Genomic DNA, 26,262 nt, shown 5'->3' on the forward strand with positions numbered 1-26,262 from the left:
CGAACATTTGGAAACTTAGCAACACAGTTCTAAATAACTATGGCTCCAAGAGGAAGTCTCAATGAAAATAAAACTAATACATTGAACTACATAAAAATACACCACATTAAAATTTGTAGGACACAGTTAAGGCAGTGCTGAGAAGGAGATTTATAGCATTAAATGCCTACATTAGAAAAGAGAAAACATCTCAAATCAATAATCTAAGTCCCCACCTCAAAAGACTAAAGAATAACAAAGCCAAACAAGTGAAATGAAATAAGTAATAAAAATAGAAACAAAAACCAATGAAATAAGAAATATAAAAACAATAGTGAAAGAAATCAATTAAATGAGTTGGTTCTTCAAAAAGATCAATAAATCTAACAAACCTTTACCAAGTATGCCAAAAGAAAAAAGAGAGGAGACATAAATTACCAGTATTGTGATTGAACTGTGTATCATCACAGACCCTTATAGACATTGAAAGGATGTTAACAGAATACTAAAAACAACTCTACACACATACATCTGCAACTAATATGAAATGGACCAATTCCTTGAGAAATACAACCACAACCACACAACCTACCTCTACTTAACCCTAGATGAAACAGATAATTTGAATTGTCTTATAGCTATTAAGGAAATTTCACTTACCATTTTAAAACTCACACCAAAAAGTTTTCACTGGATGATTCTACCAAATGTTTATAAAAAAAATAATGACAATACTACAAAGTCTCTTTGAGAAAACAGAAAAGGAGGGAACATTTCCCAATTCATTTTATAAAGCTAGTATCACCCTGATTAAAAAAAAAAAAACAGATAATGACAATACAAAGAAAATGACAGACTAATATTGCTCATGAATGTGAATGAAAAAAGCCTGAGTAAATTATTAGCAAGTCAAATGCAGGAACCTATAAATAAAATTATACACTATGACTAAACAGGATTTAAGGATGCAAGGTTGGTTCAATATATGAAAATCAATCAATCCATCACCATATAAACAAAGAAGAAAAAAGATATATTCATATAAATTGATACTGGAACAAAAGAATTTAAGAAAATCAATACCTATTCTTTTTTTTTTAACAACGATTCTTGATTAAAAAAAAAAAAAACAACTCTCAGAAACCTTGAAACAGAAAACTACTTCAACTAGCTAAAACTCTACAGGTTACATTCATTATGCTTATTGGTGAAATGCTGAATCCTTTTCCCTGAATCAGGAATAAGGCAAGAAAATCTTCTCTCCTTTCTATTCAGCGCAGTAAGACAATAAAAGGAAATAAAATGGTTTCTAATTGCAGACTGCACGATTGTCTGTAGGAGTCCAGCAAGGTTGGAGGATATACACATAAAAACATAAACATAAAAGGACAACTATATGTCTCTATACCCGAAATGAACACATGAACAACAAAATTAAAAACACAATACCACTTACAGTCATCAAAAATGAAATGTTTGGGTCTAAATATAACAAAGCATGTGCAGGATTTTTATGCTAAAACTAAACAACATTGATGCAGGAAATAAAACTGAAACAAATGAAGAGACACAGCATGTTCACGGATTGGGAGACTCAACATGGTAAAAATGTCAATTCTCCCCAGATTGATAAATAAGTTTAATTCAATTCCTGTTGAAATCTCAAGAGGATTTTTTTTGTAGATGTAGACAAGATTATTCAAAATTTATAGGAAACATAAAAGAAACTAGAATGGTTTATACAATTTTGAAAAAAGAAAAGTAAACTGGGAGTCATTCATTTATTTAACTGTTAAGACTTAACTACTTGCAATAATCCAGACCGTGTAGTTCTGATGCAGTAGACATATAGATTAATGGAACAGTGAAGAGAACCCAGGAATAGACACATACAAATATGCCCAACTGACTTTTCTTGGCAAAGGTGCAGGAGCAATTCAATAGAGGAAAGATACACTTCATGAATTTGCATGTCATCTAAACAGGTACAAAGAGATCGAGATCGCCCCATGCATATTTTCAGATCACAATGAAACTCGAAACCAACCATAAGAAAAAATTTGGAAAGCCTTCAAATACATGGAGATTAAAGAACATCCTAATAAAGAATGAATGGGTTAACCAGGAAATTAAAGAAGAAATTTAAAAAACACATGGAAGCAAATAAAAATAAAAACACAGCAGCCCAAACCCTTTGGGATGCAGCAAAGGCAATCCTAAGAGGAAAGTGCATTACAATGGAGGAAAGATACACTTTTAGACAACAAATGGTATGCAACTGAATATCCATCGGCAAACAAACAAACAAAAAAAAAAAAAAAAAAAAAAAAAGAGGAAGGAGGAGGAGGAGGAAAAAGAAAGAAATCTGAAATCTCAACCTAATATAATCTTATACAAAAATTAATTCAAAATGGATTATTTAAATATAAAATGTAAAACTACAAAACTTTTAGAAAAACACATTAGAGAGACTTTAAAATCTAAGGCAAGGCAAAAAGTTCTGAAACTACACCAAAAATTCAATCCATAGAAAGATAAACTAGACCACCAAAATTTTACACTTTCGCCTTGAGAAATACCATGCAAATAGGATGAAAAACAAATTATACAATGGGAGAAAATATTTACAAACCAGGGATCTGACAAGGAACTAGTATTTAGAATATGTAAAGAGCTCCCAAAACTCAATAGTAAAAACACAAACAATCCAATTATAAAGTGGGCAAAAGACATAAGGAAACAATTCATGGGATATGATATACACATGACAAATGGACACATAAAAAGATATCTAACATCATTAGCTACTAGAGAAATGCAAATTAGAACCACAATGAGATAATGCTACATAGTTAATTGAGTGACTATAATAAAATATAGGGATAGCATCAAATGCTGGTAGGAATGCAGAGAAACTTAATCACTCATACATTGCTGATGGGAAAGTAAAATGGTACAGCCACTCTGGAAAACAACTTAGCAGTTTCTTAAAAAACAAAACATTGCAACCATCATCCTACCCTACAATTTTACTCCTTGACATTTTTTTCCAGGGAAGTGAATACTTACGTTCACCTAAAAAGAAATGGAAAAACATTCCATGCTCACGGACTGATAGAATACATATTGTTAAAGTGTCAATACTACTCAAAGCAATCTACACATTCAATGCAATCCCAGTCAAAATTGCACCAGCATTCTTCTCGAAGCTAGAATAAGCAATCCTAAAATTTGTATGGAATCGCAAAAGGCCCAGAATAGCCAAAGTAATATTGAAGAAGAAAACCAAAGCGGGAGGCAACACCATCGCAGACTTTAGCCTCTACTACAAAGCTGTAATCAACAAGACAGCATGGTATTGGCATAAAAACAGACACATAGACCAATGGAATAGAGAATCCAGAATTGGACCCACAAATGTATGGCCAACCAATCTTTGACAAAGCAGGAAGGAATATCCAATGGAAAAAACACAGTCTTTTTAACAAATAGTGCTGGGAGAACTGGACAGCAACATGCAGAAGAATGGAACTAGACCACTTTTTTACACCATTCACAAAAATGAACTCAAAATGGATGAAGGACCTGAATGTGAGACAGAAAACCATCAAAACCCTAGAGGAGAAAGCAGGAAAAAACCTCTTTGACCTCAGCTGCAGCAATTTCTTACTCCACACATCTCCAAAGGCAAGGGAATTAAAAGCAAAAATGAACTATTGGGACCTCATCAAGATACAAAAGTGTCTGCACTGTAAATGAAACAATCAACAAAACTAAAAGGAAACTGAAGGAATGGGAAAAGATATTTGCAAATGACATATCAGATAAAGGGCTAGTATCCGAAATCTATAAAGAACTCACCAAACTCACCACCCAAAAAACAAAGAATCCAGTGAAGAAATGGGAAGAAGACATGAATAGACACTTTTCCAAAGACATCCAGGTGGCCCACAGACACATGAAAAGATGCTCAACATCATTCCTCATCAGGGAAATACAAATCAAAACCACACTGAGATACCACCTCACGCTGGTCAGAGTGGCTAAAATGAACAAATCAGGAGACTATAGATGCTGGTGAAGATGTGTAGAAACGGGAACCCTCTCGCACTGTTGGTGGGAATGCAAACTGGTGCAGCTGCTCTGGGAAACAGTGTGGAGGTCCCTCAAAAAATTAAAAATAGATCTACCCTATGACCCAGCAATAGCACTGCTAGGAATTTACCTAAGGGATACAGGAATGCTGATGCATAGAGGCACTTGTACCCCAATGTTTATAGCAGCACTTTCAACAATAGCCAAATTATGGAAAGAGCCTAAATGTCCATCAACTGATGAATGGATAAAGATATGGTTTATATATACAATGGAATACTACTTGGCAATGAGAAAGAATGAAATCTCACCATTTGTAGCAACATGGATGGAACTCGAGGGTATTATGCTAAGTGAAATAAGTCAGGCAGAGAAAGACAGATACTGTATGTTTTCACTCATATGTGGATCCTGAGAAACTTAACAGAAGACCAGGGGGGAGGGGAAGGGGGAAAAAAGTTACAGAGAGGGAGGGAGGCAAACCATAAGACTCTTAAATACTGAGAACGAACTGAGGGTTGATGGGGGGTGGGGGAGAGGGGAAAGTGGGTAATGGGCATTGAGGAGGGCACCTGTTGGGATGAGCACTAGGTGTAGTATGGAAACCAATTTGACAATAAATTATATTTAATATAAAAAAACCTGTCTACAAATAGTTACAGCAGCTTTGTTCATAATAACTAAAAACTGGAAACAACCCAGACGTCCTTCAGTGGATGAATGGTTAAACAAACGGTGGTACATTTATACTGTGGAACACTGCTCAGCAATAAAAAGGATAGACAGGTAACAACCTGGATGCATTTCCAGAGAACAGTGCTGAGTGACAAAAGTGCTAATTCTAGAAGGTTGCTTACTGGATGATTCCATTTATATGACATACTGGAAATGACCAAATTATTCAAAGGGGAACAGATTAATGGTTGCCAGGAAGTTAAGGAGGGAGTGGGTGGGAGGAAAGTAGGTAAGACTATAAAAGGGTAACAAAAAGGATCCTTGTGGTGATGGAAATGTTCTGTATCTTAACTATCAATGTCAATGTCATGGTTGCGATGTACAATGGCTTTTCATGGTGTTATGACTGGAGGAGACTGGGTAAAGAGTACACAGGGTCTTTCAATGTCATTTCTTATAATGTATGTAAAACACAATGAATTGAAAATAATGTGATTTTTAAACAACTTTTTAAAAATTATTTTTTAATGTTTTTTGTTTTGTTTTGTTTTGTTTTGTTTTTGAGAGACAAACAGAGACAGACCATGACTGGGGGAGGAGCAGATAGAGAGGGAGACACAGAATCTGAAGCAGGCTCCAGGTTCTGAGCTGTCAGCACAGAGCCTGACGTGGAGCTCGAAGCCACAAACTGTGAGATCATGACCTGAGCCAAAGCCAGATGCAAACCAACTGAGCCACCCAGTCGCCCCCCAAAAAATCAACCTTCTTAAAAGAAATTAGCCAGCACTGACTAGCAGCTGCCTCTTTCCTTAGGTAAGGAAACTTTTCCACTACCACAAAGAATCTCTCAGGATTGCCACAGTCCCCTCGGGTCCAGATCTCTGTACACCAGTCATCTTCCTTCACTGGCTACATTGAGTGTGGGAGTAGTGATCTGGGAAACATACTAGCTGGGGTGGCTTTGCTCCCAATTACATCAGAGGGCCACCAGGAGTCAGTTTTAGCCCCCACAGTGTGCAATGTGGGCACCATGATGAGACTTCCCTGAACACCAGCGTCCTCCTTCCCTACCCCCATGCTGTGAGCAGTAGGTTGGAAGCCCACTCAATCCTTTCAACTCAAATTAGCAAATATTTACTAAGAGCCTCTAAGCTAGGTTGTATGCCAAGACATAAGTATAAACAAACTCGCTCTGGTAGGAGGAACAGATAATTCAATAGATTGATTAAAAGTACTGCAGAACTCAGCTGAGGCCAGGAGCAAATATGTCAAAAGCAGTAAGAGAAGGTGATAGGTTAGCTTAAGCACGTAATATGATATCAATCTGTCTTTCATTCATTGCACCAATTTTAATTGAACACCTACTCAGTGCTAGGTGCTAAGGGACACAAAATGGATTCAGACTCTGCTTGTCAGTTGAAGCCCAGTGTGGCAAGTCCCGTGGCCGAGGAGAGAACTCATCATGGGAACCACGAGGATGCCACTTAGAAGAGTCTCCTTTACATGCTGTCAGTGGAGGAGTCCTGGTGGGATGGACGTGATCCTGATAAGGGGCATGTGGAATTATAAAGCCCCTCTAGCCACTCCCCTGCTATCTGGCTATTCACTCTGGCTTGCAATTGGCTCAGGCCCCTCTCTGTAAATGAGGTTCACACTCATTTAGAGTGATGTCTGATGGACTGTGTGTGGGGATGACAGGAGAGGTGAATGGAGAGGGCCTGTGAAACCATGTAGCTGGCAGCAATGTCTTTGCTTGTGAGAGGAATTAAAGCGCTATAAAAGAAGGAACTGAGACAAGGGCAGAGTCAGCAGGGGTCACCTAAGTGGAATATCACTTATAGCATAACTCAGGCTGGTATGTGAACCCATCCCTTAGATATCCTGGGAGTACCCATCCATCTCTGGAAAGGGAAAAGTTTATGGTAAAACAGAAAGAATTGTAGCATTGGGAGTCCAAACAACATTTCTGTGGGAAGCCCTGAACAAGAGTTGGCCTGAAGAGGAAAAAGGCCATTTTTTCCTGGGCTGTGAGGGAGGTGATGAAGGGGAGTGCCATGTGGGCTGATCCGGGGCCTCTCATTATCATGGTGGACATGGAAGGAAAACATCATAGCAGCAAGCATCTGGAGGTGGGCAGTGATGGAGTGCCCAGTGGCAGAGGCTGAGATAGAAAGCACCCCAAATGGTATGGCCAGCCCACCACCTGTGAGGCAGAGCGGCACAGCTGGCCTCAGGGCTAATCTGACAGACAACTGGGAACAGCACCGAGGTGGGTGGTCTAAGGGCAGGCCTCAGTGAGTGTTACATCTGTTATCTCACCTCTTTAGGGACTCTGAGAGAGAGGTACACAAAAAGACAAAGGGTCAAGGGGTGCTCTTTGTGCAGTGGACTTAGGGACAAAGAGCATAAAGCTTTACCCTTGCAATCCACAGCCTGACAGAGCCAGGAGAAGGGCTTTGCTAATGTTCCCACACTTCTGAAATCTGTGGGGTTTCTTCCTTGCCCTTCAAATTTTGCTATTAGTATCGTTAATGTGCAGAAAGACCTCCTGCCTCACTGGGATTTACCTTTGCACTAAAGAAAAAGAAGGAAGGAAGGAAGGAAGGAAGGAAGGAAGGAAGGAAGGAAGGAAGGAAGGAAGGAAGGAAGGAAGGAAGGAAATGTAAGGAAGGAAGGAAGGAAGGAAGGATAACACAGAATATTGTATTTTAATGAAGTCCATGGCCACCCAAGCCAACCATTACAGACGATGTCATTTACCATGGCACTCAGCTGGAACTTAGATAAATAATAATAATTTTTAAAGTTTGTAGATCATATTGAACTTGGCTTAATAGGCCCTCTCTCCAAACCTCTGAAAGGATGGCTCATAAAAAAGTAATTAGTTTATATAGACTGTCAAGGTTCATGGGGGACAGCTGGCCTTTGATGCCTCATCTGTGATTACAGGCAGCTACAAGATAATAAAATCGAGCTCTGAATTCACGCCAAGGTATTCAGTGATCTCACGCTGGACACGATGCCAAGCAGAACGAACTGTAAATGCCTGTTCTACTCCTATTCTTTGCTTTGGAATCTCTAACAAGTCTAAGACATTTAGGACTTGCATTCATAGGCCCCAAATTCCTATTAAAGTAAAACCATTGACCTTACGAATTCATGTTCATAATTAATATTTGTGATGGGCTCTGATTCCAGGCCTATTCAATATGGCCACTGTTGTAAGCTGCGGAAATGGCTTCTGGAGAAGGGATTTGAATCAGTATTAACTTGTCTAAGCTTGGCTATTAAACAGTCCAATTACTGACAGTTGGAGCTGGTTTTCAATCATCATTGATTTCCCCGTGATGATCACCAGCTACTGCTTTTTACGAGGATTTCTTCAATGTTTTCAAATTCCCTGCTCGTTCTTCTCTATGCTGCCCACTTACCTGAGCATTCTTGGGTTCATTTTTCTCCCCTAGCTCATACAATGCCCCTTCCCTCAATACAGAAAACCATATTAACAGGTGGTTTTCATTTGGCCTCTTTGCTTTCCAGGGACAAAGAGGCAGAGTCATCTCAGCAGAGAGTGGAGATACAAGTGCAGCAATGAAAATAATCTCATGGAAATCCAAGATCACCTGGACACCAGAACCACTTAAGAATGGAAGCCATGGTTCCAAGAGCAACCACTTAGACCCTTCCCTCCAGGCACATCTGTTTCTCCCTAGGACCAGCTGCTTCACCTCAGTTGGCTGACCAAGGGCTTGCCTCAGTCTACTGACCAAATCACGATTTGCACCTATCACAGAAGCTTCATTCATAATCCTTGCTCTCCCACATGGTCCCTTAGCACTCAAACAGGAAGCCAATTGGCCTGGGTGACCTCTTCTATCCAGGTAGCAATCACAGGCTGTAACTAGTTTATTCATTGGCTGGCCTGAGCTATGTGCCCACTTCAGGTCCAATCACAGTCGGGGAGAGGGTCTGGGTCATGTGGCCTAGAATTTGGCCATGAGGGGCAGTGAGTGAGAAAGCACCATAAACATGTTTGCATCACATTTGCCAATAAGGCTATAGATTGAGAGTCACTGATTCCCCAGGGTGTGTTTGGGCTTGGAGCTTTGATACCTATGTCTTATGAATTGTTTCTCCAATAGAAATAAAGGTGTGTTTTTTGTTTCATTTTTTTTCCCCTGATTTATTGTATGTGGAGCCCTGGCTTTGGAGTTTAGTTTGACCCACTGTCTTTTGCTAATGCTGGACAACATCAGGGACACTAATGGGGAGATGAATGAAGCTAGAAGTGTCCCCAAGGACTGAGGCCAGGACCCTGTGCCCACTCCTGCTGAGTCCACTAGCTTGGGATGGAGCAGAACCAAATGATGGTGATAGGGAACAGTGGTTAACAGGGAACTGTAGAGAAGAGTAGCCTGGGAGCCACTCCTAGGGAACAGAATCACCCTCAAAATGGAGGGACCTGGCAACATTTTTCCAGAAGGATACAGGATTGCTAGAGATCAGCCCAGTGATTGCTGTGTGCTTCCCATCCTTCTTCTCTTTGAATGGGAGGTTGTTGAGGTTTCCCTTCCCTGAAAATTGGGGTGGGGGGTGGGGAGATAACTTATTCTTTTAGCTAACAGATCTCTGGACCAAGAGACCTGCATCCAGACCTGAGGAAGATCACAAAATCTTGGCCTCAAAGCCAGATGCCATTATAGGATGCACTTTTGGGGATCCTAAAATAAAGTGAGCATATTTTCTATGAGAAAGGGGTGTGAATAGTTGTGGCCTAAGGGCAGGCTGTGATGGAAGGACCACACTGACGACCCTACTTGTCACCCCTCTTTGCCATGGGCAGTCTGCTATGACGCTGACTCTGGGCTTGGCCATATGATTTGTTTAGCCAGCGGGACAGTAACAAACCTGTCCCAAGTAGCTTGCCAGGTAGTTGCCAAATCTTGCACAACTATGTGTTCTTTATGCTCTATATACTCAGGCTGGTCTGCCATCATGCTTGGGCCAGCATTCCAGAAGAATACATGGGGGAGAACAGTGTCATCCAGTCAAGGCCACTCTAGACAAGCCAGCCTACAGCCTACCCACCAGCCCACAAGTACCTGGACAAGCCCAGCTGGGACCAGCTGAGCCTGGCTCACGTTAGCAGAGCTGTCCAACAACTACCCCAAAACTTGGGAGCATCTTTCTGGAGAAAGAATTAATGGCTGATTTTTTTTTTTTAATTTTTTTTTTTTCAACGTTTATTTATTTTTGGGACAGAGAGAGACAGAGCATGAATGGGGGAGGGACAGAGAGAGAGGGAGACACAGAATCGGAAACAGGCTCCAGGCTCTGAGCCATCAGCCCAGAGCCCGACGCGGGGCTCGAACTCACGGACCGCGAGATCGTGACCTGGCTGAAGTCGGACGCTTAACCGACTGCGCCACCCAGGCGCCCCTAATGGCTGATTTTTAATGCTCCTACGTTTTGGGGTGGTTGTTGCACGGCAATACCTTAGCTGAGACACCTGGTTAAAATTACAATTTTATCATCACTACTGTGTTCTGAGCAAATTACAGAATCTGGTTTAGCTTTAGTCTCTCCTTCTGTAAAAAAGAAGCAATGATAATGCTTCCTTCAGAGGACTGTTATAAAAGTTAAATGATACAGTATGTGTGTGCCTAGTATGTACGATAAACTACCTACTACAGTGCCTGGTATGTAGTCAGTGCTTGATAAATGTCAGTTAATTTCCAGTGCTGTTGCCTGCAAGTTGTTTTTTGTACAAGGATGTACGACTGAGGGGACAAGTAGGGGCTGAAATCTGCCTCTTTCTCCATTTGCCAAGTCATGTGCTCTAGTGTGGGACAGTGTCCATATGTAATAAAGAGCACCTGTCTCTAATTTTCACAGTTACCATATGGGCTGGCACCAGTCCTGCTATTATTATTGATTTCATTGTCCACTTTTCATCCTGTTTTAGTATAATACTGCCATTAGCTCCAAATCCCAGAAGACTTGAGATTCTTACCTTCCAGGGCTTTTCTCAAGCAACCTCGTGCCAGTACTCAAGCTTTCTATCCTAGAACTCCACATCCTTCCTGTTGGGGTGACCAACTCACTCCAGTTTACCCAGACCTTCTTGGTTATAGCAATGAAAGTCCCATGTCCCAGGAATATGGTTTGAATCCCTAAATGTCCCTCACTTTTCAGCCTAAATTATGGAAAATGACCCACAAGTAATCACTAATTCTCCCTTAAACATTAGTTTGAACTGGAGTGGGACCCCTGCTGTGAGCATTTATCTGGGACTCCCACACTCTTCTTTTTCCTTGCCTGGCCAGCCCTTGCTCCTGCCTTCCTTCCTCTGTACTTTGGCTCCTAGTCCCTCCTCCAGCCATCCTGACACAGTGTCCCCTCAGCACCTGCCTCTGACCACTAAGCATGAGAAGAGGTTATGTGACTGCACTCATCAGGGACTCAGGTGCAGAAGAACCCTGAGCAACTAGGCTCCTATGGAGACGCCTGGGACTCCAGGATTAAGCATGGATCATAACGGAGAAGAGGTGAACAGTACAATTTTCCAGATGAGATGGGCCATCCTAAAATGAGTTGCCATGAAGCAAAAATATACACAGCCTTCAGCATGAGAGAAGTGAAAACAACAACAACAAAAGGCCCAGTGACTGGCGATATACAGACAGAGAGCTTTAGGGACACTGAGATAAAGTCTGGGGTGGGCAAAGAGGATAATTAACAAGAAAGAAAATTCAGGGCAAAGACCCCAAACGCATGGGCAGCAGAGAATCTGGGAAGCTCCTTTTTCTCCCTCCAGCAGAACAGTTCCACCATAGAAAGGGGCTACCGACTTCCTCTGTGGCAGGGAAGATGTTCACTTCTCTACTCAGCAAGGCCAGGGCTTTGTGTCCCAGGCCCTGGGAACCCGAGGGTTATATATGGAAGGCCCTGTCCAGTGATGAGATCTGCCTCCAGAGCTTCTTGGCCATCAGCAGATAGGAGGGAGGGGTAAAAAGTGTGAAAGGGAAACACCAGAGTGAATGCACTGCTCATGGAGGGGTAACCAAGAAAAAGACCCAAATATGCCCCCATCACTGTCAAGGCTAGAAGCTGCCAAACTGGCTGAAAAGAGAGCACCAAGAACAGAGCTAACTCAATACTTTAGTTCCAGGGTGAATGATATACCAGGTCTTCTTCTCTCCCAGTGTGCCTGGTAGACCCCTCTGCCACCAACAGGACGGGGCCCACGGGTGTGGTCCAACAGGCCTTGCTGCTCCTGGGGGCTACAAATGGATGCTGTCATGGTGATCCTCCCCAGAGCATCCACTTGACCAGGACTTCTGGCTTATTTGCTGGTTGATGTGCCCTCACCCTGCAAATTTTTCCCAGCTTTAAAGCAACTTCTGTACTGTCCTGATGAGTTCTCAAATCACACCTTGCCTAAAACTGGAAACCCTTAGATGACAGTCACTATAGTGAGGGAGAGGGTTCATTACAAGGATGGAGGCTCCGCCACAGGCTGTGGACAGGTGTGGGAGCCAGTCCAGTTTCTACTCCCCTGTTTATCCAGAAACCCACCATATGCTCGAAAATTGGGCGATCACCGATCATATCGGCAAAAACATCTGACAGCACAATCTCAATCTGTCACTGAAAATAGAACACATCTGTTTTTTTACCGTCTATGAACTAAACCATAAACATCAAATCCTGACTCCTATGTTTGTATAAGAAAGGTATTTCTACAAAGTTGCCCATGGCAATGTTATTTTTAATCAGAAAAACACTGTAAACAACCTAAATGTACAAAAATAAGAGAATGGTTAAATAAACCACGAGAGGGATCTATGAAGTATAATTTTGTACTCTACTCTTCAGTAATATTTTAAAATATATTTTAGTCAGCTTGGAAAAGTTCTATGAAAGATGAAAACACAAAGACTCTGAACCGAGTAAACTATGATCCAAATTAATCAGAACTGTGTATTAATATATGAACAGGAAAAGGTCTGGCAGGGTCTTAGGAGTGTAGGTTAATTTTGTTTTATTCTTTATTCTTTTTAGTAATTGTCACATGTACTCGAATTAACAGACGTTGATCCATGTCTTTTTGGTCCTGTCTATTCTTTTTTTAAAATGTTTATTTATTTTTGAGAGAGAGAGAGAGAGAGAGTGTCAGAGTGTGAGCAGGGAAGGGGCAGAGAGAGAGACACACACAGAATCCGAAGCAGGCTTCAGGCTCTGAGCTGTCAGCACAGAGGCCAACAGGGGGCTTGAACTCACAAACTATGAGATCATGACCTGAGACAAAGTCAGACGTTTAACTGACTGAGCCACCCAGGCGCCCCTGGTACTGTTTATTCTTGATTCCAACTCTGTTAGGTCCGGGGCAGTTACCCAGATTGTGGATTCCAGAGAATCCACAGTTCTCTGCAAGGACTGCCAGACTGGCTTCTGGCTGAGGCCAAGTAAATGCTCAGAGACCAGGGTGGGACACCAGGGGGCACCCTGCCTCTGGCCCACAAGAATGACCCCCACACAAACCACCTAGAACACAATCACCATCTACTGTGAGGCTGATGTAGGTGGCTCCTTGGCTGCCAGGGTCAGCCCTTAGAGACTCTGTGGCAGGGAAGGGCACTGAAGATGGTGGGTAGCCCTGAGGTGGCTGGGTGAGGAATGAAGCTCAGAGGTGGTCATTCCATCTCGTCCCGTGTGGCACTTAGTCCTGGGCCTCTTTCATGGTTTTTTGTTTTTTGGTTTTTTTTTTTTGCCATTGCCATGAACTACCTACTTATTTATTTACATTTTTCTTTAAATTGGGGTTTAAAAACACCCAAATGACTCTATTTTTAAAAATAAACCCCCAAAACTGAAAAGCCAGCAATACTTGTCTCAAAAAAAAAAAAAAGTAAGAAAAAGAAAAAAAGAAAAAGGAACTTAAATAAAACACGACAGAATGCTATTAACATTCTACCTCAACAGTGTGGCCTATGGAATGCTTTGAGAGAGAGCTTGTTCCTTCTTTGTCAGAGAGAGGGATTAGCAAATGCTGGAGAGGTGCTGAGCCTCGCCAACCGCCTTTCTCCTTGACATCATCAGAGAGATTGAAAAAGAACTTCAAAGGGAACAGCCCGGAACGGTAGGCCGCATTCCTTAACGCTATGTCCGGGTACCATGTCAATCTTCGACTGCCAATGAGACATGTATCCCACACTGGACAATGGGCAGAGGGGAAAGAAGGCAGGACTTGGAGTCTGAGCATCTGGGATTGAGTGATAGGGCCGAGCCACCCTCAGCGAGGTAGCCCTGAATAGTTACTTAATGTTTTTTCAAGTTTCAATGTCCTCATTGGCAAGACAGAATCACGACAGCTGACCTTCTTGTTCCACAGAGTTGGTGTGAGGCTTGGATATAATTTTGTGTGTGCTGTGGCTGGCACATGTGTGTGTGTGTGTGTGTGTGTACGTCTCTAATAAAAGAGCATATGGTTTGCAGTAATCCAAACGTGTATCTTGCAACTAATGGATTACTCCACAGGGATAGAATGCAGGTGCAATGCAAGGAAATACATTCCCACCAAAGATTTACAGAGTTCTGCACAATTCACAAACTACTTTCCCTACATTATTTAACTGATTGTCCCGACACTGCCACATAACCAGTCTAGGAAACCTAGCTGGATGGGTGACTGCATTAAGCCTTTAAAACAAACTCCAAACTCACTTTTCTCCTCCCTTTAACATCATTATCATCAATTATAATTCCATCATTGTAACCAGCCTAAAATAAATAAAACGTTGTGGCTTATTGGTGACACTAAGAATTATACCTACTTTGATTACTCTCATTATTATCATTGCTAGGATTATCAGAACTGTGACATACTGGACCTCTACTGGCTGCCAGGGAGTGCGCTAGGCACAGGACATTAGTATTTTATTTAATCCACATTAACCCAGATGTAGATACTGTGTTTACCCTCATTTTAATTATGAGAGAACTGCCCCTCAGAGGAGTTCAGTAACTTATCTGAGACCACACAGCTAGGAAATGGCAGAACGTAAATATACAGCAATGTGTATCTGTCAAAGCCTGTGGCTGTTCACACTCCGTGTTCCCCTACCACCATAAGAGGCAGGGGCTGCACAAGCCCTCAGGGAGGATCCCTGCCATCAGGGACCTAGGGGGCCCAAAGCACAGAAAGGGCCCTGGGCAGGTCCAAAGATAAGGGGACAAATAGGTGGGCAAATGCTGAACAGCACAAGGAGGGGCAAATGGAACTAACCACAGAGAGGGGAGAATCTTCCGCTCCAACCAGCTGATCCAAACAGGCCAAATTGCATCCTGGGCAATTTTCCAGGCAGCCTTCAGAGAGTCACCCAGCCTGAGAAGCCAGCCAATTATGCCTGATCACTCTCTGCTGCTCTGTCCTTACTAAAGACAAGTCCAGACTGGCCCAATGTAGACAAATGAACAGTTCTATTATCTCTGAAAGGCAATCTAATTCCCTTCAAATTTAAAAGTCTCCACAGTTTCCTAACAGGCCTCAGTGGGGCTCATGTAGAAATTAATAAGTTCACAGTGTGCCCAGCTTGCTTTCATTATCATTTTTTTGCCATGCAACGGACAGGATTTTCATTATTACTCAAGGATTTTTCTGGATCTGATTCTCTAAGAAGGTCATGTCCACCGGGCCCAGACACTGGGTTGAGAACTGAGTTAGGTCTAATGGATTTGACTGACGTCTAAGAGAGGATGATTCACTGACTGAGAGTTGATGACACCTCTAGTACTCAGTGGGGGCAGGGATCGAAAGGCAACATCACTGGGAAAAAGAACTCGGAGAAAGTGGTGAGAAGTCCTGGGCTCCAGTCCCAGCCCCATGGCTGGCCTGCCCTGAGATGCTTGGGATCTCTCTGAGTTGGGTTATCTTGCTATGAAATGGGAACAGAAGAGGATATGGAAAAAAACCCCTCAAATTTATTAAGCTTCTATTATACCTTGAATCGCTGTAACATTCATCATAGACATTCTTTAAATTTAATCAAAACAACAACCTTGGAAAGCTTATATTATTTTACAGATGAAGATGGTGAGGCTACTGTTACTGGTGATTGCACCACATCATCTAAATCACACCATTAGAATAAGCCATAAAGGGGCCAGGGAATGAGACTAGAGTGGTAAGAATAGGACTGCAGACTCATACGACTATTCTGGAAAGGAATTTAACATGTTTCCAGAACTTTAAAATGTTTGACCTATTAATTCCAATTCTGGAAATCCATCCAAATGATAGAATCAGAAATGCAGACAATTATAATAAAAAAGAATTATAACAGATTATTTGCCTATCACCTCATACCCGCCAGAATGTTTATCTTCGAAAAGATGAGAGATAAAATGTTGGCGAGGATGCAAAGAAAGGAAACCTTTGTGTACTGTTGGTGGGAATGTAAACTGGTACAGCCACTATGGAAAATGGTATGGAGGATCCTCAAAAAATTACAAACATAAATACCATATGACCCAGCAATCCTACTTCTGTATATACATCCAAAGGAAATAAAATCAGGATTTCAAAGAGATATCTGCATCCCTATGTTCAGTGCAGTATAAGTCACAATAGCCAAGATAGGGAAAACAACCTAAGTGTCTGTCAACGGATAAACTGATAAATGTATAAAGAAGAAAATTGATAAGTGTATAAATAATACTCCATTATTAGTATTATTCAGCCATGAGAGAAGAAATTCCTGCATTTGTGACAACATAGATGGACCCTGAGGACATTATGGTCAGTGAAATTAGCCAGACATAGAAGACAAATACTGCATGTTCTCACTTATATATAGAATCTGTATGTGGAATCACTTATATCACATATATGATATCACTTATATGTCGATTCCCTTATATGTGGAATCAGCTTTAAAAAATCAAACTCAGAAACAGGGAGTAAATGGTAGTTACCAGGCACTGGGGGTGGGGAAAATAGGGAGGTGTTGCCAAAGGGTAGAAAATTTCAGCTACAAGACAAATAAGTTTTGGGGATCTAATGTACAGCATGATGATTATAGTTAACAACATTGTTTTATATCCTTGAAAATTGCTAAGAGAATAGATCTTACATGTTCTCACCACAAAAAGGAAATTGTAATTATTTGAGGTGATGGAGATGTTAGATAACACTATGGCAATAATCATTTTTCCAATATAGATGTTTATCAAATCAATACACTGTACACCTTAAACTTAGACAATGTTGTATGTCAACTGTAACTCAATGACGCTAGAAAAAAAAAAAAAGAATGGTAAGCTACAGAATATTCATTGAGAAGGACATCACACAGCCATTTAATCAGTTGCAGAATTAATATTTAATGAAATGGTATATTTTCATTAGTTTAGTGGGAAAAATGAGTTGTTAGTAATTGTAATACGAGGAGAGATCACAATTTTTGGAGAAAAAAAAGAGTAGAAAAATGACTGGAAGGAAACATACTAAAATGTTAACAGAGGCTCTCTCTGGGGGTAAGAAAACATATTTTTCACACCTTTTTGTGATTTACTATATTTTTCACATTTTCCACAATCACCACTTATTGTAATAATCAGGAAACATGCAGGAAAAGCTATTCTATGTCCCTGAATTTGCATTTATATGCAAAATGCAATGATGACTTCTATTTAAGTGAGTGATATTTTATGTAGATTTTTCTAAATTTTTTTTTCAAAGAGGGAAATCACAAAAGAAATGAGACAGAGCAAAAATGTTATGGATGGAACCATCTCCCAGCAAGCTTATGGCTCACCTCACAGGCTAAATTGGAAATAAAGACCAGTGGGAAAGGGGTGGAAAACTGACAATGCACAAACAGTTGATAAGGGGGGACTAAAAGCTACAGTTGACTTCAAGAACTGATGGAGCTGGCAGATATGAATTTTTCAATTTTATGAGAATGATAGGGATCTGAAATAAATCTTCAGTATTTTCTTTTTAAGATAAATGTTTTAAAATAAACGTCTGCAGCATGGATGGATGGTGAGTGCCTGTGTCCTGTCTTAGAGCTGATCATAAATAACACTGAGAAAAATAGCTTTGACCATTCCAAAAAGCACCTTTATTTTTTACTCTGAAGAGCTTGGAAGATTATATTTTGATGCATTAAGCTAGATTTTTTTTATGCAGCTGCAAATATCAAGGAGCAGAGAAATTTTCTTCAGATGGGAATAACTACTCAGGGCTTGGCTTAGAAGCAAATCTTAGTTTCAAGATGTGCCTGAAAACCAGTGGGCATATCAGATGGTCAGAATACAAATTCAAGTTTGACGGATTTATGGTTTATGAAACACTTTGGTGGAATCTTCAGGTGAAGTTATTAATTGTCCCGCAGTCCCATAAACCTAGCAAGAGAAGTAATCTTTTGTAAATCCAAACTTCCAAATATCAGATTTGCTTAAACTGTGCCCCCCTCCCCCATTTTAGTCTGTACCTTAAAGAGCTTATAACTTTATGGTAGAACAGTTTATTCAACAACTTCAGTTTCCTAGTTCACTATTAGAGGAGAACAGGGCTTCATTGAGGGTAGACATAATAAAGAATCAGACACATCCCTCATCTTTTAAAATGTTAGATGCACTACGCTAAAGTAACTTACTTTTACTTCCTGCTTCATGCGTCACTGGTTTTTTCTGTCATGTTTCAAAGAAGAGTCACACACTTGAAAGGAAAGGCGAATGAGAGGACCTGCTTGGTGGAAAGACCTATGCACACAGGCTGCAGAGAAGGGGCTGAGGGAAGCCAGGAGCACTTTCTCAGCCTAGAGAGGGAAGCCATGACTCAGCTTTGCATTTCCTATCTGGTTCATCAAGATAAACCAGAATCCTGCCTTCTTACACTAAATCTCCCAACTTTTAAATATTGTCTCCATTTTGTTAAGCACACAGTGCATTCCAAACCAAACATTTCCATAACCCAAACATTTTTTGCTAGTGCTTGTTTTAAAATCTCATTTCTAGGAGGTTAAGAATTGCTGATTCACCCCAATATCATCTAATTATATCCAAGAAGGGGATGCTTTGGAATAGTCTCAGGCTGGCAAAGAAGGTCTGGGAAAGATAACTGCTCTTTTGTGGAAAAGACAGCATGGGATTCACACTTCTGAGTGGAATTTGGTTGAGCTGGAAACTTTGAGGATGGCTGGAAGATGTAAGGAAATATCCCCACTCTAAAACACCATGCAAGTCACTGTTAGGTGCCCTTGGTGGTAATCAGTCTAACATGAAATAAAGATAAAGCTTCTTCTGAGAGTCAAGAGTATCTCCCCGATGCTCCGTAAGAATACTTATGGGTTTATCTTCACATAACGCTGAATTTCCCCCATTGAACCCACCCCCTCACTCCTTACTTTACAATGTTCTGGAATGAAAAAGGGGCCTTCATAGAGCTTATCTCTTAGAAGTGTGAAAGAGCCATTTTTTTCTGCCCAAGTAGCTCATAATGTAGCAGACAAACTGTCAGAAAAAAATAGACTTCATCATGGTGAAAACCTCAGCCTGGCACCCATCTATCATAAAGCAATCTTCTAGAAATCTTGAAAACCTTCGTTAAATTTCCTGTCTTTCTCCTGACAGTGATAAAATGTTAACAATATTACTCATGATGCAGGCATCTTCAGAAATTTTTTGCCCATTCCCTCCTGCCCCTACCATCAGCCATCCCCTTCTCTTTGCCAGAGTCTGTGGAAATGTGAGACATAGCCATATTCTTCACACACTGGTCCAGAGAGCTGGTCCTTACAGGAGGTTAGAGAAGGAAGTAGTCATTATCTTGATGATAATGAGAAGACTCTCTACCACAAGCTGCAGAGGACAAAATGGCACTGTCTTTTGATTCCTCCACCAAAAGCCACACCCACTGTGAATCTCAAGGGCACAGCCCTCTCCTATCGTTAGCAAATATTTCTTGGTCCTTTTTTTCTTTCCCTCTTCTCTTGCCAAGCTACCAAGCTGCAATTCTTCACCTGTCCATGATATATGGGTAGTGGGGACAATGGGTCACACACTTAATCTGTTGATAGGTCATCTTTCAAGAGGGAAAATTCCCCTATGGACCTTACTAGCCCGGCTTTTCCAACTCCAGAGGCCACTTCAGCAATATACCATCACTCAGAAGAAGAAATAAGGGTCTTGCACTGGAGACAATACCAAAGGAAAAAACCATAAATCAGAAATCAGAACCACACCAGAAGTCAGAAGAGGCACAGAGCTTTGAAATCACAGACTGATCATGAAGAGATGCACAGAGGGTGACAAGAGCTATAGACAGCCCGAGTCTCAGCTCCATGGAGGCTTCCTGACTGTTTAAAAGAGGGCTAAGTGCAACCATAATAAGCCATCATCTCACCTGCAAAAGGAACTGGTGCATCTTTATCCAGGGCTACAAGTGGTGGGTCCAAAATCACTGTGTCGTTGTTCTCAGTTATGACTCCGTGATATGAGGTCTCGATCCATGGCTTGTGCTTGTTGACTAGAACACAATGGAAACAAAGATTGACTTTTAAGATCACCACTTGAATAGCTCATCCATAATGATATTATTAATAGTGCACATTTGTCCAATCATATGCTCTCATCCAACAACCGCATGAGAGACAAAGAGCACGATGGTCCCATTTTACACCTAAGGAACCTTCAGAGAAGCGAGGTTCAGAGAGAAGTTCAATGAGGCACACAGAAAGTTGGGCAGCAGATTTTTGGGCTCCAAGACCAGGGATCTTTCACTTGACCCAAATCCAACTATTTCTATTCCTGGATGCCCAGTGTAGATAGCTACTGTTTAAAAACTGACTGAAAGCTTTAATTCTCAAATGCTACCATCTATTAATAGACGTTTCAGGGTTAATATTCATTATCAATCAATGAACTAGCAGGTCATGGCTGTGTGCTGGAATTTCTGACCTCGACCTAATCTATCATTACAAATTGTTACTGCATTTTATATACATACATATCTGTATATGTACCAACATATGTGTAAAGATACAGCAGACATTTGAATGCTTTCTTATCACTTAAAAACTGTGTCTATCTTAATGATCTAAATTGCCTAAGCAGTTTAAGTTGTTCTTTAGTAATTTTACCAGGTGAATAACATATTATTTAATGGAAAATTAACACACGTCAAATACATGCTACTGGTTGAATTATGGCCCTGAAAAAAAAAGAGGTTAGAGTCCTAACCTCCAGTACCTTGGAAAGTGACCTTATGTGGAGAGAGGGTCTTTATAGGGGTAATCAAGTTAAAGTGAGGTCATTTGGGCAGGACTTAATCCAAAATGAATGATGCCTTATAAAAAGGGGAAATTTGGACACAGAGACAGACATGCATACATGTGAGTGCAATGTGTTCTGTTGCCACCAGCCAAGAAACTACCAGAAGCCCGAAGAGACACTTGGGACAGATCTATCCCTTGTACTTTCAGAGCAAGCCTGGTCCTGCCAACAACTTGATTTCAGACTTCTGGCCTCCAGAACTGTGAGACAGTAAATTTCTGTTGTTCTAAGCCATAAAGTTAGTAGCACTTTCTTAAGGCAGGCCTAGCAAAGGAATACAAGATACTTATGGTCAACAGCCACACATAAAGGGCCCAGAATTTAAATAAGACTTGGGCTAGGGTTGGTGTAATATTCCTGTGTGAATACCCCAAGTCTGTCAATTCCATCTCCTTTTTTGGTTCTGGCCCTGCCATCACCTCTCTGCATGCCTGTAGTGGCCTTCTGACTGGTCTTCCAGTAAGAAGTCCTATCCCACTCCAATTCATCCTCTACTATGGCATTAAGAATAATATCCTGAAACATTAATCTGATTCCTCAACTGTGATCTTCTTGGTTTGTCCTTTATTCCCCTACATACACTCACACAAGTCGGAGGGCAGGGTAGGTGCTTAAGAAGCAAAATAACAGGTTAGAGGGAACCCTAGAATAATCAAAGTTGTCCTGACGCCAATCCTCACACCCTGCTTCACAGTTTGAATGATGCTGTCACATGCGTAATGCTCCCCACAGGGACCTAAGAGGTAGGTGTGATCATTATGAAAATGATGAAGAACTTCCTTCACAAGGTGTGACTTTCCCAGGATGGCCACAGGCTTGAAAACTAACAATTGGGAAGACCAACAATTCTCTCATATGTGGTGACATCCAAAAATACATACATGTGTACATAAACATATTCATATTATAATACAAAGTCAGGCACATTATAATATACAACACACATTAAAATATGTATACATATCATAGTGTATAATTTTCAGTAGTTACCGCAAAGCAAGAGCTTATAAAATTGAAAACAGCTCTGTTGCAGTGGCTCCTGTCCCCTTTCCACCCCATCATGCTTCAAAAGGTCAGCTAAGAGTTGCTCTAGGATAGCTGGTAGACTCAACCTGGCCACCATTTTGCTCCTTCTCACCCATTTCACAGCAATCACGAACTAACCAAGAGGCAGTTTAGTGGAGCAGGGACATATGCCTGTTCTTCTCAGGTCTTGGCTCCTGAGAGCTATTTCTGCGGATTGGATCATGCCCAGGTCAGAGAGCGGCTCTGCCCACCGTGGGTCTGAATGGGACAGCAGGCTCCTCCATGCTTACATGCTGGCATTCGAACCAGTTCTTCATTATGGACCCTGGAAGAATTACAGCCACCCAGGGTTGTCCCTGCGCGCCTTTGCTCTTTTATTAGCCATCAACGCAAACGCAATGTAAATAATTTGCAGCTGTTGGGAGAAACAATTAATCTTTTTTCCCCTTTAATTAAACCTAGGGGCTATTCATTAGAAATGTGGATAGAGGATATGCCATAAGCTCATCCAGTGTTTCAGATTCACTGTGCCACTTGACTTGATGGCAGACAATGGAATCTAGAGCCAGTTGCTAGATTGCTGGGTTTCAGGCCTGGCTTAGCCACCTCGGGGCCACTTCTATGTGAGTCAGTTGGCCACTCAGAGTGTCAACTCCCTGAACTGTAAAATGGGGAAAACGACTCCACTCACAGGGTTGTCATGTTATTCAGACGCCCTGGGCTGGACACACAGCCCCTGACCTTTGATTACTCAGACTTACCATCCTCATCTCACAGAGCCCCTGAACTTTCATTAGTCAGACTGACCACTACTCTCTGAGCAGTGACAGTGTCAGCAGGGAGGGGATTTATAGACCTTACAGTTGAGGTTTCCCATCATGAGTAGGGATGGGTTTATTTCCTTTCATCCATAGGCCTGCCGTCCTTTTCTCCTCTCATCACTAGTTGTGTACCTATCACATATTAGGCATTTTACATACATTCATTAATCCTCATCACAACCCCATAATATAAGACTTTATAGTTCATTTTGCAGGTGAGGAACTGAAGCTCAGAGGGGCTTAAATGTTCCCTTTTTGAAAAATAAGAGTGTTAACATCCCTACAATTTCCACATTTTTCTTCCACCTTCTAACTTCCTTCAAATCTTTCTTGACTTTCTCGTTGTCAAGGTTGACAAACATTTGCATTTTCATGTGTAAGCTAAATTAAATCTTCTTTGCTTTGTCTATAGATCACATCCTCAGGGCTGCACACCAATAACTTAAATTTGCATGATTTTGACTATGAGGCTTTTGTTCATGGCTGAGCTGAGTGTTATGCAAAGATTGCTTTCCCTTCTTAATGGTTTAACTGTCATTCCACGGATGACGTTCCTTGTACCCAGACCGACTGGACTCTTGATAGTTTCATGCCATCAGATAACTAAATCATACTCTATTTTAACTTGCATCATATTTGAAACCATCCTCCTTTGTATATTCTTTGTTTTATGAACATAAAGGTTATCTTTTTTCATTCTATTGAATTATGAAACACAGGACCCTTTCGCCACATCCCAACCATATTACAGCTTTTTAATCATTCTATCTATTACTCATCATCCCTCATTTGCAAAATGGAGATACTTACTTCATAAGAATGTTGTAAAAATTGTATGAGATCATTTAGGCAAATCTAGTATCTCTGACATGAATAGGCGTTCAAATATTAAGTTCCCCTAAGCCCATCTCACACTTCTAAGGGGCTAAAGTGTAGCTTTGCACTCACAGAGATATTTAGCCCAACTCCATTCATTCAACAAATATTTATGGGTCACCTAAAAATATGCAAGAACAGCTTAAGCACGGGGTGGGGGAGGTAAATTGGGGAAGAGTCCCTGAATGAAACACTTGACAAAATTCAGCATCCATTTATAATCAGAACAATCAGTAAATAGGGAATAGAAGGGAACTTCCTCAATCTGATAAAGAACTTTTATAGAAAACCAAAGCTAACATCGTGCTTTATGGTTAAAGAGTAAATGCTCCCCTCCCAAGAGCAGAAAGAATACACAAGGATGTCCACTCTTACCTTGTACTGTACTATGCACATTGTACTGGAGGTTCTAACCCATTCAATAAGACAAGGAAAAAAATAAGATTGGAAATTAAAAAGTAAAATTGTCTTTACTTGCAGAGAACATGATCCTCAATGAAGCAAATTCTATGGAATCTACAAAAATGTTACTAGAATAAGTGAGTTTAGGAAAATCACTGTATAATAAGTAAATACATAAAAAAGCAATTATATTTTTATGTACTAGCAGTAAACTATTGAAAATTTAAATAAAAGAGTTGCCATTTCTCCACATCCTCTCCAGCATCTATAGTGTCCTGATTTGTTCATTTTAGCCACTCTGACTGGCGTGAGGTGGTATCTCAGTGTGGTTTTGATTTGTACTTCCCTGATGTTTATAGCAGCACTTTCAACAACAGCCAAATTATGGAAAGAGCCTAAAAGCCCATCAACTGATGAATGGATAAAGAAATTGTGGTTTATATACACAATGGACTACTACTTGGCAATGAGAAAGAATGAAATATGCTCTTTGGAGCAACGTGGATGGAACTGGAGAGTGTGATGCTAAGTGAAATAAGCCATACAGAGAAAGACAGATACCGTATGTTTTCACTCTTATGTGGATCCTGAGAAACTTAACCATAGACCATGGGGGAGGGGAAGGAAAAAAAAAGAGAGGGAGAGAGCCAAACCATAAGAGACTCTTAAAAACTGAGAATAAAGTGAGGGTTGATGGGGGGTGGGAGGGAGGGGAGGGTGAGTGATGGGCATTGAGGAGGGCACTTGTTGGAATGAGCACTGGGTGTAGTATGGAAACCAATTTGACAATAAATTCCATATAAAAGAAAAGAAAAGAAAAGAAAAGAAAATGTAAATAAAAAATACTAATATGATAACATCAACAACCAAAAGATACTTAGGAATAACTTTCAAAAAATACATGTAGGATCTGCACACACAAGACGCCAAGATATTGCTTAAAGAATTTAAAGAACACCCAGGGGTGCCTGGGTGGCTCAGTCGGTTGAGCGTCCGACTTTGGCTCAGGTCATGATCTCATGGTCCATGAGTTCGAGCCCCTCATCAGGCTCTGTGCTGACAGTTCAGAGCCTGGAGCTTGCTTTGCATTCTGTGTCTCCCTCTCTCTCTGCCCCACTCCAGTTTGCGCTCTGTCTCTATCAAAAAATGAATAAATATTAAAAAAAAAAAAAAAGAATTTAAAGAACGCCTGGAGCAGTCTTAATGGAGACAGTGTTCATGGTTCAGTAGACTCAATATAATTAAACATAAATTTTACCCTAATTGATCAATGCACCCCAAATCAAAATAATAGGATTTTTAAGGGATAAGCTAATTCTAAAATTTATATGAAAATTTAAATAACTGATATAGCCAAAACAATTTTGAAAAAGAAGGGCAAAGTTGGAGGACTCACACTACTCGATTTTAAAACTTATTATAAAGTTTCTCTAATCAAGTAGTATGGTATTAACATAAGATAGGCCTACAGATCAACATAAAAAAAAAATTAAGAGTGCAGAAATAGACATACATGTGGTCAATTAATTTCTGACAAATTTTCTTTCCAAGAAAATTCAATGAAGAATGGTCTTTCGTTTATGCTTCTGGAAAAATTGGATATCCATATTTTAAAAAAAGAAGAACTTCAATTCTACTATACATGATACACAGAAATTATCTCTAAATGGATCATGGTCCTAAATGTAGGACTTAAAATTATGAAACTTTTAAAAGAGAGCATAAAAGAAAAGCTCAGTATCCTTGGGTTAGGCAAAGATTTATTACAAGGGACAAAAAGAGCACTGAATAAAAATAAAACTGATACATCAAACTTTACAAAAATTATACATTTATATTCTTTACTCTTCAGAAAATATTTTTTGAAGCCATAGACTGTGAGGTAATATTTGAGAGACATATCTCACAAAGGACTTGTATCCACAAACATATAAAGAACTCTTATAACTCAATAATGCGAAAAATAATCTGTAAAAAAAAAAGGCAAAAATTTGAACACACCTGTCACCTGAGGAGATAAGAACATGAAAGTATGCTCAACATTAGT

The 26,262-nt window shown here is 40.5% G+C and overlaps 1 protein-coding gene across 2 annotated transcripts in view; it reads right to left on the reverse strand.

The window, feature by feature from the left end:
- CLSTN2 (calsyntenin 2) overlaps window positions 1-26,262 on the reverse strand; it is a 615,839-nt gene that overhangs the window by 373,038 nt on the left and 216,539 nt on the right. For both annotated transcript variants that reach the window (XM_045503479.1, XM_045503480.1), the window contains exon 2: window positions 20,162-20,284. In XM_045503479.1, the coding sequence (XP_045359435.1) occupies window positions 20,162-20,284 (123 nt within the window). The remainder of the gene's footprint in view (window positions 1-20,161; window positions 20,285-26,262) is intronic.

This window comes from Leopardus geoffroyi, chromosome C2 (genome assembly GCF_018350155.1).
Source record: "Leopardus geoffroyi isolate Oge1 chromosome C2, O.geoffroyi_Oge1_pat1.0, whole genome shotgun sequence".
Taxonomy (NCBI): domain Eukaryota; kingdom Metazoa; phylum Chordata; class Mammalia; order Carnivora; family Felidae; genus Leopardus; species Leopardus geoffroyi.